Source organism: Euprymna scolopes, chromosome 37 (genome assembly GCF_053919585.1).
Source record: "Euprymna scolopes isolate OS-2025 chromosome 37, ASM5391958v1, whole genome shotgun sequence".
In the NCBI taxonomy this organism is placed as follows: Eukaryota; Metazoa; Mollusca; class Cephalopoda; order Sepiida; family Sepiolidae; genus Euprymna; species Euprymna scolopes.
Window position 1 is genome coordinate 79,289,647 of NC_136518.1, and position 13,119 is coordinate 79,302,765.

The 13,119-nt window shown below is 35.0% G+C and overlaps 1 protein-coding gene across 3 annotated transcripts in view; it reads left to right on the forward strand.

Moving 5' to 3' along the window:
- The window catches only part of LOC145261243 (phospholipid scramblase 2-like), a 144,797-nt gene extending 137,009 nt beyond the window's left edge, over nt 1-7,788 (forward strand). For all 3 annotated transcript variants that reach the window (XM_080119626.1, XM_080119627.1, XM_080119628.1), the window contains exon 11: nt 7,095-7,788. In XM_080119626.1, coding sequence (XP_079975752.1) covers nt 7,095-7,145 — 51 coding nt within the window. In that variant the 3' untranslated portion in view covers nt 7,146-7,788. The remainder of the gene's footprint in view (nt 1-7,094) is intronic.
- Nucleotides 7,789-13,119: the final 5,331 nt, after the last annotated feature.

Genomic DNA, 13,119 nt, shown 5'->3' on the forward strand with positions numbered 1-13,119 from the left:
ATTTTCTCTCATTTTCTCTCATTCTCTCTCATTCTCTCCCATTCTCTCTTTCTCTCCCATTCTCTCTTTCTCTCCCATTCTCTCTTTCTCTCTTTCTCTCTCTTTCTCTCTTTCTCTCTCTTTCTCTCTCATTCTCTCTTTCTCTCTCATTCTCTCTTTCTCTCTCATTCTCTCTTTCTCTCTCATTCTCTCTTTCTCTCTCATTCTCTCTTTTTCTCATTTTCTTTTTTTCTCATTCTCTTTTTTTCTCATTCTCTTTTTTTCTCATTCTCTTTTTTTTCTCGTTCTCTTTTTTTCTCATTCTCCTCTCTCTTTCTCATTCTCCTCTCTCTTTCTCATTCTCCTCTCTCTTTCTCATTCTCCTCTCTCTTTCTCATTCTCCTCTCTCTTTCTCATTCTCCTCTCTCTTTCTCATTCTCCTCTCGCTTTCTCATTCTCCTCTCGCTTTCTCATTCTCCTCTCGCTTTCTCATTCTCCTCTCGCTTTCTCATTCTCCTCTCGCTTTCTCATTCTCCTCTCGCTTTCTCATTCTCCTCTTGCTTTCTCATTCTCCTCTTGCTTTCTCATTCTCCTCTCTCTCTCTCATTCTCTCTCTCTCATTCTCTCTCTCTCTCTGGAATCTAAGCTTATTAATTGATGCTCAGAGATCCATGAATTGAAGATTTCAGGTTTCAAATCATCATAACCACTAGCAACCCAAGCAAAACTGCTTCCTCTTTCGTTTTCTTTTTTTTTCTTTTATTTTCTTTTCTTCTAGACTAGCCTGTGTGCCTGACATTGCCCGGGTGTTTGGAGGTGCGTGTTGGTGGGGGTGGGGTGTGGGTGGTGTAGTTGACAGGCAGGCTCGAACCCATACCACGAGGAAGGAAAAGAATGTGAAAAAAAAAAGTGACATCTTTGCTGTTGCATGCATCGCCAAACTAGAAGTGGCAAAGGTTTAAATTAAGTAAATTGAAAAGAAGTGATGACTTTTGAAAATATCGGCAAAAAAAAAGGGACCCCTGCTTTGTAGAAAAGTGTCCATTTGAAAGTGAAGGAATTAATGATTTTAGCCAATTTTTCGATATTTGTCGTGTGAAGAGTTGAGCTTATAATGATATTGGTCCCGTGAGCATCCATCGCCTCTGTTGAAAGTTTTAGGCAGACATACAAACGTACATACATACATACACTTAAACAGACAAGTGAGATTTATATAATAGATTGAGGAGGAGGCATCCTATTGGATGCCAGACATTCACCCACTATCTCATACATTCCAACAGAGAGATTTTTTTAGATTCTAACCATCATTTTTAAGTGCAATTGTTTGTATCTCACTTGCACTTTGTTCACTGGATATATTTGCCAGGTTGTTTTTGAAATTCCTGTTGAAGTTCTAAATAATACGAATAATCCTCATCTCAAAAATTCATAAACGTAGTTTTATGTTGGGGTTGCGCTTCATGTTCATGTTAATCCCAGTTACCTCAGACGTTGGGTAAAGTTCATAAGCTCATTAGATAGTAGATCAATCACTTTAGTGTAGAAACACATACATCAAATGTATTGTCAATTTGTATGAACACAGTTTACAAAGGATTATGACAACAGCTCTCTTTTTAGGAATAGACTAGCAGGAGTACTTAGCACTCGCCGGGTGTGGAGAGGTGGTGCAGGAGGGAGGATATCAAAACAACAGTAGGCAGCCTGGGTGAAAAGAAAGAAAAAAAAAGTGGTAGCAGCAGGGGTGCTTGGATGTAAAAGGAAGGGGGGGGCGGAATCAAAACAACAGTAGGCAGCCCAGGTTGAGAGAGGTATTAAAAAAAAATGTGTGTTGTAGTAGGCAAGCAGGCTCAAACCTGTAATGCGGAGGAGGAAAAGGTGAAAAAAAACGCAACGTCTTAGCTGATGCGTCCATTGCGAAACCGGAAGTCACGAGCGTTCAAATTCAGGGTAGTAAATCCAACAGAGATGATGACTTTGCAAAAATGTTGACGAAAAAATAATAAAATAGTAATAAATGACCAATTTTTCGATATTTGTTGTCTGAGACATCGAACTTTAAAATGATACCGATTTTTGTCACGGTACGACATGTTTGTCAAAAATTTTTGCGAGACATACAAGCACACACACACACACACACACACACACACACACATTTTGCCTTTTCTATTATAGACTAGCAGGGGTACCCGGCGTTGCCCGGGTGTTTGGAGGTGTCTGTGGTGTTAAATAAAAAAGAACTCGGAGGGGGGGGGTAGGATCGAACCGAAAGCCCAGAGGCAAAGTTTGAAAATAAAATCGGCCAGCCAGAATGAGTTAGTGAAAGATGTTTGAATTTATTTAAGAACGAAATTGACAGGTGCGCGTCTGGAAGTTGTCGAGCATTACGACGACGATGACGACGATGTAGGTTTGTTTGTTATAAGCGAAATAAAAAAGAAAACAACGTTAACACTTAAGCGGGAAAAAAACACAAAAAAAAAACTAACGTAAGGCAAACGAACGATGAAAACAGAAACGAACATGTGAAAAATTGCTTAAATAAGCCTGTTTCGATATTAAAATTAAAAAAATCTGTGGGTACCCGGGTGGTTTTGGGTGTCGCTAATAATAAGTGAAGTAAAAAAAAAAAAAAAAGCAGAAAAACAAAACACTGGTTCAATATTAAAAAATCGAAAAAAAACCCCATCTCACACCACAATTCGAACCCAAAACGTTTATATAATGAACCAAGGCCTTTACCAACTGAGCTAACACAATGTACATGAAATTTGTTCAGTTTTTCAACTATTTAAAGTAAATCAGGTCACGACATCATCTGACGCATGCGTAGAATCGGTCATTGTCACGAGAGGACCGTTTTTGTTGAACCCCCCCCCCCTGTCGAAAATTGTCAATTTCGGGGTGAAAAAGTTAACGTTTTTGGCCAATTTTTCGAGCAAAGGATGGAGCTCTGATGTGATACCGAGTTTGTGAATTTTCGTCGCGTCTGTGGAAAGTTTTTAGCAGACATCCAAACATACACACATACATGCATACATACATACATACATACATACATTTTCGCTTTTATATATATAGAAGATAAATATATATCTATATATTTCTGTAGAAATATGAATTTTTTTTTTTTAATTATAAAATTTCACTTTTTATATATGCAAATCCTTAAAACGTTAAATGACATATTTGATGCGGCTCTCACAACATCCACCTACTGCAAGGGTACCAGAGCGTATAGCAAAGTCCCGCATGAAGCGTGGGTATCTTTGCTAGTATATATATATTTATATATATGTGTGTGTGTGTATCTATATCTCTCTAACTTAACGAAAATAGAAAAGCACCCATACATGCTGAAAACACTATCATCTGAACAGTACAAGAAGTAACCTATGCCGAAGAAGTCTTGAATATTGGTAATAAAGAGCTTTCGAAAGACAGTTCGCTCTAAGGCTTCAATTCATTCATCGATAGCCATGGTTTACTGAGAATCAGCGATTGTGCCAGCAACGCCGATGCAAAACACCAACCGCTTTGTATAATCGGATCAGTCACCAAACATCTATATAAAAGGCAAAACATGTGTGCACATTTTATATATGTCTCGCAAAGGTTTTTTTCGCCGCAATTCTCGAGAGGGTTACTATGTATTTATTTACATTGACTTTTATAAAAATCGTGCTATTTCGCCGCGTTGCCTGTTTGTTTGCCTTTTTAGTATAAATGAAGTGAAACTAAATTGATAGGTAGCGTGTTCCCAGCTTTCGCGTCGGAACGTCCAGCTTTTGATCAATGTGGAGTTTCTCCTTATATAAGACAATTGCTTCAATTTGGACAATGGGGCACTGCCCCCCCCCTCCCATCATCCTGGGGAAGTAAACAAACCCCAAAAAGCTGCCCTGCAGTAAATAAAATACTGCCACGTCATCGTAACACTCCTGCGATGACCTCATTAAACGGCTACCTGTCAGTCAAACCTCTTTCACTCGCTTTATAACCTTAACTTAATATGCTAACAATTTCTCTCACTCGTGGCCGAGATGGTTAAGTGGTTTGCTTTTGTTTCCACCTTCGCATCAAGGCTTCGGGGTTCAATCCTACCATCCTACTAAAGCTTTTTTTTTTTTTTTGAACACACACACTTCCAAACGCCCGGGCAATGCCCTGTACCCCCTGCTAGTCACAAATCATTCACATATTTACATTTTGCCTCAAACACCAAAATGATTTATTTTCTATGTGGAAATAAAAATATTTAACAGGCTTTTTCAATTTCATCAAAATACTCAAAAGTTAGTTGGAATAGATTGTAATCAAACCGAACAATGTCTAGACTATACGCAGGTTATGAAAAAACAAAAAAAACATGGGGGGGGGGGTGCTCAGGTGCCATCACCCAGAAGCGAAATAGAAAGCAAAATTTTGTAAGAAAAAATGACGTGTGTTGGGCGTGAACTTGCTTAACTGAAGCTAGTAACCGAACACTTTTACCGATGTGGCCATGATTACCCAGATGTGGTACCGGCAAAAATTAAGCTATTTTAAGCAGAAGAAAATAATGATGATTCGCGTACGGTGGTTTGCAAATTGCAAAAAAACAAGGTTTTTTTATCTGACACCCTCCTTCAAAAAAAAAGGATATTTCTACAAAAAATAATGAACGATTATTTTTTCCAATTTTTTAATATTTTTGGTCTAAGAGATCGCGCTTTCTAACGATGCCATGTTCGTGCTTGTATCATGCGCATGAGAAAAGTTTTTAGTGGACATACAGACACAAACATTTGCCCTTTATATAATAGACTAACGGGGGGTACCCGTCGATGCCCGGGTGTTTGGAGGTGTGTGTGGTGTTAAATAAAAAGAACCCAGGGGGAGGGGGATCAAACCCGAAGCCCTGAGACAAAGTTTGAAAATAAAATCGGCCAGCCAGAATGAGTTAGTGAAAGATGTTTGAATTTATTTAAGAACCGAATTGACAGATGCGCGGCCGGAAGTCGTTGAGCGTTATGACGACGACGTAGGTTTGTTTGTTATAAGCGAAGTAAAAAAAGGAAACAATATTAACACTAAGTGGGGAAAAAAAAACACAATAAAAACTAACGTAAGGCAAATGAACGATGAAAACAGAAAAACGAACACGTGAAAAATGGCTTAAATAAGCCTGTTTCGATATTAAAATTAAAAAAAAAACGAAAAAAAAAACATCTCGCACCACGATTCAAACCCAAAACGTTTAGATAATGAACCAAGGCCAACTGAGCTAATACGACGTACATGAAATTTGTTCTGTTTTTCAACTATTTAATGTAAATCAGGTCACGACATCATTTGACGCATGCGTAGAATCGGTCATTGTTACGAGAGGACCGTTTTTGTTGACCCCCCCCCTGTCGAAAATTGTCGATTTCGGGGTGAAAAAGTTAACGTTTTTGGCCAATTTTTCGATATTTTTCGAGCAAAGGATGGAGCTCTGATGTAATACCGAGTTTGTGAATTTTCGTTGCGTCTGTGGAAAGTTTTTAGCAGACATCCAAACATACATACATACATACATACATACATTTTCGCTTTTATATATATAGATAGATAGAAGAAGATGACGAAAAAAGTTTTGTTCACATTGTTATTAAATATGTAAATAAATTTTCCACGCATTTACAAAAAACAAGTATTAAACATAATATGATTATATTTAAACAATATCACTTATTTTTTTATAAGAATATTAAAAAAAAGAAAGATTAAACATATTTTACAAGAAAATCTTTATATCGTGCATGAGTAAGATGGTAGGCCAAACAAAATTCACTTGAGAGCTAGATTTGGCTCACGGGCCATAGGTTGCCGACCCCTAGTATAATGGGCATGCATTTCTTGTAAATTACACAGTCTGTTATGTAAGCACATTATGAAATTGGAATTGGGGATAATAATGTCAGCATTGTTACATTACAAAAATCTTCAAAAACTTACAAACCTTTAGATTCAATTGGTCAAAGCAGGAAAGATTATTTTATTTCAAAGGAATAAAATTCCACGCTTAACATACGTCCAAGTGCAGTGATGTTGACAACTTTTTCAATTTCGTTCGGCTGCTACCAGATCAGGCCGTCTGAAGATCCTGGCTCCTGACTTAAAATGCACTAAACATTTGTTTTTATTGTTTATTTCTTTTCCCCGTGCGAAACTCCATGTTCTGCAAAGTCAAAACCAAAAACAACTATTTTCCTCTACAAAACAATCACAGCAAATGCCATAAATAAAACGTTGAATATATGAGTAACTTGAAGCATAAAAACTTTTATCAAAATTAATGGATTCAACATTAAATAACCTGAAAAGAGTTGATATGACATAAAACAACAAAACCAAACGAAACACCATAAAAAATTAAAAAGGGTCGACATACCATAAAACTGAAACACCTTCAAATTAATATTTGAAGATATAAAAAGACTTTTTCCAAAATTACTGCTCAATCTCTCTCACCCTCTCTCACTCCCTCTCTTTTTCATTCACTACCTCTCTCTTTCGTTCACCCCCCTCCCTTTTTCGTTCACCCCCCTCCCTTTTTCGTTCACCCCCCTCCCTTTTTTGTTCACCCCCCTCCCTTTTTTGTTTACCCCCTCCCTTTTTTGTTTACCCCCTCCCTTTTTTGTTCACCCCCTCCCTTTTTCGTTCACCCCCTCTCTCTTTTGTTCACCCCCTCTCTCTTTTGTTCACCCCTCTCTCTTTTGTTCACCCCTCTTTCTTTCGTTCACTCTCTCTCCTCTCTTTTTTCTCATCTCTCTCCTCTCTTTTTCTCTCACCCTCTTCTCTCTTTTTCTCTCACCCTCTCCTCTCTTTTTCTATCTCCTCTCTTTTTCTATCTCCTCTCTTTTTCTATCTCCTCTCTTTTTCTATCTCCTCTCTTTTTCTCTCTGCTGTCTTTTTCTCTCTGCCCTCTTTTTCTCTCTCCTCTCTCTTTCTTCCCTTTTTCATTCTCCCTCCTCTCTCTTTCTTCCCCCTTTCTCTTTCTCGCCCTCCCTCCCTCCGTCTCTATCTCATTTATGTATACATTTTTATTTAAAAAAAAAAAATTGTTTTTTGATTTTTTGTAGGATTTCATGTATTTCGAACAACCAAAGAACCGTGACCATGACCATGATTAAAAGGATCCTCCTCCTGTCTGTTGCTCTTGTGCTGGAAGTTTTAATTGTTTTGCAATACCTACACTCTGTGACCCATGTCCTTGTTTATTCATGTATAATTCATACCCTCTCCCTTTTTTTTTTCCAATTGACAGGTGTGTGTATGGGGGGTGTATTTTAAAAATGATTGATCATTATTTTATATTACTCAGTTTAGAAAAAATATTTTTATCATTAAAATTGCTTTTTTTTTATATATAGTAGCAGAATTAAAGAATGAGAAACCCTATGTCCTCCTCTCCCAACCCATTACACACTATCACTTTCTTTTAATTGTTATTTTGTTTTAGATTTTATCATGTTCAATATTTTGGGATGGTATTCAATGATCTACTACGCAAATTAAGTGATAAATTTGGTAAATTTGTAACCTTTGGGACCCCCTCCCTTCTCTTAAGGCACATCCGGTGTTTTCCAAGTGTGGATAAGTGCTCCTCTGTATCCTCACTCCAGACCCTGAACCCCGTATTACTGTTTCTATTATTTTAAAGTTAAAAAATAAAATAAAATAAAGCAAAATATTGTATTTCCTTTTCATGGATATCTGCTGCAAATGCATACCCAATGATATTATTGATCAAAATAAAATATATGTGTCCAGTTATATTGTATAATTTCAGAATATATATATGGTTATGAGGGTTGATTTCCAAAAGCCTAGGAGGAGTTCATGAACAGAGAGACAGGAACCGCAACTTTCTGCAGGATTGTTAGGAAAAATCGACTCGAAAACTTTTTGGTCTTTCTTTCTTATCAAATCTTTCTCAGAGTTCATTTGATCCATTGCTCTTTCTGCTTCCCATAAAGTCGGTTCTCTCTATCGCTCTAAACACTTTCTCCACACTTGAGGCTTTTCTCTATCTCTACAAATCTATACTATTGGACCATGTATGGAGTATTGTTGTTGTATCTGGGCCGGTGAATCTTTGTCCTATTTGAAGGTCTTTTGATAACGTACAAAAACGTATATGTAATTTGCTTGGCTTCACCCTTTCTTCTTTCTTTGAAGGCCACAAAATATATATAAGAAATAAAGGATGAAAATGCAAAGTTAAATTAAACTTTATTAAATCATCAAATCAATAAGGAAAATAGAAGAAAGAAAATCTCTTTAGGCCATGGCATTTTGAAGCCTAATGCTTCTCATCAGATAGAAAAGAAAAAAAAAAAAGACAGGTTTTTATACGCAAGAATATAAATCTGGCTTTTTTTTTCTCCTCTTTGGAAAAAAGTTATTAGAATAAGAAGCTGTATTACAATGAGTTAATCAAAACAGTTAATTCTTTTCTGCAGCCTCTCTGTCCCTTTCTCACAGATTTGATATTGCTAGTCTCTGTCTTTTTAATAAATACTGTTATGGCATGTGTTTTTCAGAATTGTCTGATCTATTCTCTGCTTCCTTTGTTCCAGCTTGTGTGACTTGTTGATCTAGTGGTCTTTATCAATTTGCTGTTTTGATATCTCATTGTAATATATTAAAGAAAATAAAAATAGAATTTGATGAAAATGATCGTAAGACACAGGAGAGTTTAAAAAATGGGAGGTATTTCCCATTTCGATTTAAACAAAATGGCAGCAATTTTTCACCTTCTACCATGATTAAAGTTTTTTTTTTTTTTTTTAATAATTCAGTAATATTCAGGTAATTCCAACTGCATAATTTGGAAGCTACCATTGTAACTTATAAGAATTTAAAAAAAAATCAGTTGAAACCATCGTTTTTTTTTAATCTGAAAACTCCATTTATCGACTACAAAATCTCGTCCCAATAGTGTAGAAGCACCAAAAATGTAATAATAATAATAATAGTAGTCCTCATGCTATTAGTGTTAATAATAATATCAACTAATGTAATTGTAGGAAAAAAAATGTTTTACAGCTAACGTCGTATACAAAGCACTGGCAAATAATACCAACAATAAAACGTTGGGACGAGAGAAAATAAATTTAAGTGATATTCACATTTTGATTGATGTAACCTCCGACCTTCTTCAGATGTATCTTGTTGAAATTGGGAATTTGGATGGAATTTCGAGTGGAACCATTTATTTACTTCAAAAAGGTAGCATGCTCTTGTTCCGTCAGCCATGACTGGATAGAGGATCCTAAGTATTTCGCAATTGTATTTTTTGATTGCTCACACTGAGAATTGAACCTTCAGCAGAATATCACTTTTTACAATTGATTTTTTCCAAATGTTTAACTACTTTGTGTTCCGAAATGTTTTCGCAAACAAACAAATCGATAAATACTTTTCCGAAATATTTGCGTTGAGACATGACATTTGCTTCGTAGATTTCTGTAACAAATTGGCATCTAAAGTGGTGTTTTTTTTTTTTTTTTTTTTTTTTTACACAGTGGTCACCACTTATCAAGGCCCGGAAGCCACTCAGGGATAAGGGTTATTGCAATTACATTATGTTAGTGTGGAGATTTGATGAAGTGTTTACTTAAGGGGGCGGTTCATTAGGAATTTGTTAACGTTGGACTTGAAGACATCCAAGTTGTAGTCGGGTGGGAAGCAGGCAGACGGAACAGAGTTCCACAGGCGTGCACTTCTAAGAAAGAAGCTTTGTTCATGGAATCCACGTTTTGATTTAGGAACAGATATAGAGTGGGGGAAATTTTTCACAGTGGATTCAGCTAGACGGGTGTTTTTCGTGAAAGATTGGCGAGGGGGGGGACCAGAGATTGGAGTTCAGACGAGCACCTGCCATGGAAATAACGATAAAACAAGTATAGGCTCGCAACGTCTCTTCTGTTGGAGAGAGGTTGCAGGGTAGAGAAAAGGGCATCCCCCCACTAAGCTACGAAGTCTATTTTGTACTCTGTCAAGGCAGGATAGGCTGTTTTTAGCAGCTCCTGCCCAGATATGGCAGCAGTGTTCCATCCTTGTACATGTGTACATGATGAGGATGATTATTATCACGACGATGATAACTATGATTTGTTTTTCGTCACCATGGATTAGTATTTAATTGCTTCCTCACAAGAGCAATATGTGACACAAGGTCGTGTTTAGTGAGGGAGAAAACCAGCTCACCAAAAAAGGGCACTCTGGCAGTAGGTAACAAATAAAAATTGCTATAGTAGAGAAGAGGTTTCCCTACATTGACTAAGGACAAATTGACTTAAGCGTAGCATCAGAACAGATACTCTAACCACTGCGCCACGGGTCCTTGCGACAAAAATGGAAACGTATCGAAAAACTCTACCAAAAACTGGCAAGGATGACTAACCACCTCACATTCCTATGCCGATGCCGTAATCTTAAGCTCGTGCCACCAGACTTAACGTTGAAACTAGCACTCAGCTCTAGGCGGACACAAAGGATCACAAAACGAGTAGGGCATGAGCTCGTCCGAGATAGAATCCACAACAGTCAGTGGAAGAAACATCAATTACAGACCGAAATTTCAAACAACCTTACCCCATTCTTGGAGAGTATATCTTGGACTGATGTCAAGTCCGCAAGGACCCGCGGCACAGTGGTTAGAATACTTGGAAAAATCAATTGTAAAAAGTGATATTCTCCTGAAGGTTGAAAGTTCGTTCCTTAGTGTCCAAATTCCTGAGTTCGACAAAAACATTCCCGAGTTCGACAAGATACACCTGAAGAAGGTCGGAGGTTATATCGACTGAAACATTGTGAAAATGACACTAAAGATGAGAACAGTAGTCCGATGAATCCAAACAATACAGAGAATTTTCACTGGTTAGAATAATAGTTTTTGAAATACAATAGAATTTAATTCATGATATTAAATTCATCATTAAAATAATTGGTGCTTGTTAAAATAGTTGACAAATCGATTTTTTTTTTTTAAATATGTCATGTCAAGCAAAAATAACAAACAGTACTTACTTGTCATGTCGAAAATAGTAATATATTAAAAAATTACGAAAATCCATGGTGTAGAAAACTTTGTTTATACTTAAAAGTAATTTTTACAGGAAATTCAGTAAAATTGCATTTTTTCTTAGACTGAAGAGTAGATGTAGCTCTGAACTAATATTTTAGATGACATTTTCATGGCGGGTAATATTTGTTGTCTATAGTAATAGACTTTTTATTTTACTAAGAACACTATATCAGTTGTTCTACTCAATGAATTTTCATAACTTTTGGATATATTACTATTTTAGACATGACAATTAAGTATGTAATATTGTTTTTACTTAAAACAACATATTTAAAAGAAATTGATCCGTCGACTTAACAAACACCAAATAATTAATTACACGTCTTTAGTGGTTATCCCCCTTTAAAAATACATTAACGAGAGAGAATACTCTAACATCCATTGATTATTTGATTTAGAAATAATGTATATATTTTTTTTTTTTTGAAAAAGTCGCTTTAAACTATCAGAATTTTGAGAAATAAAAAACGTTAACGTATATATTTACAAAAATTCTTATACCTTGAACATATTCATAAAGTTTATTTGAAATTTGAATATCATATCCTGCCAAAAATAAATTTTTAATGTGTAGTATGAGAAAAATGAATGGCTGATCCCCAAAATGTATAAACATTTTGGGCCCCTCCCTTCACTTAAAAATTCATCAAAATTCAGGAATCCAACCAGTTTTAATGAAAATTTCAGTATTTATTTATTGACCCTCACAGAATGTAATGAACACAATATATTTTTTTAATCTTGGTAAAAATGTTTTATTTTCTTTAAACAAAAACACCTTTACTAAAGTTTTAGTTTTAAGTATTAAAAAGAAAACTCATGAATTTATTTTTTGATTTTTTTATGAAAATAAAGCAACATGGATGTTAAAAATTAAAAAAAAAAAAAAAAACACACTTCAGGAATATTATGAAGAAGCACCTCAAGTCCATGTTAATGAAATCAATATAACTTGAAGAAAAAATTATAACTATATTATCATTGAATGGAACATTGTTTATTCAATATTTTCCCCCAAGATAATATACTTACAAAAAGTATTTCATATCGTTTCAATGAAAACAGTTTATAGGAAAATTTTAAATGTGATATTTTAAATGTAATTATTTTTTTTATAATCTTGAAAATATTTTTTTTTTTTTAAATTGAGCTCTTTGCTCACTAAGAAAAAAAAATGGGACAATTTCTACTAACGATTAATTTGAAGAAGTATGGGGTGGACAAAACAGGAAAAAATAAAATGCAAGTTTATAATATTCATTTCCTTTCAAATTTGACTCATTAATAAATTGTTTTAGTTTTTTTTTTTTTCCATGAATAAGAAAATGTAAGAATAAGTCAAGTATGTAATTGTTAAAATTGACGTAGTTCATATTGAACAAACACAAATTTTACTAATGTTTGATTACAAATTCTAAGGAAAAACATTAGTAAGCAGGTCATCAATTGAATAATAAAAAGAAAGCATTCAAAAAAAAAAAAAGTATTTCCTTTTTTATTACAACAAAATTAAGTAAACAAAATTATTACAATTAGCATTAGCTATAATTTTGCGAAAATCGGTAGGCAATTTGTATTTATATTTGAGTGTTAACGTTTCTTGGCACACCTGTACGATAGTGCCCACCCCCTAAAAATGCTCGTTTTACACCTTTTAATTTTTTTCCGACGATTATCATAGATTACAGACTTAAGAATTATATTAGCAGAAAAAAATTTTGAGAAAATGAAATAATGATATTAACTTTTAAGAAGGGGGTTCACTTTCTCGTTATAACGTTCTACTTCATTGCTACCTGACTTAGGGTCCATTTCTTTACCGATGTGTCATGTGATTACAACGAGAAAGTGACTTTCTTAAAAGTCATTAAATTTTTCTTTTCTTCAATTTTTTTTTTTTTCTGGTAATGATGATTAAATCTGTAATCTAAATTGCTTTTTTGATGATTATGCAAAAAAATATTAGTTCAGATCTACATCTGTGGTAAATATATATAGTGGTTGTCCATCGG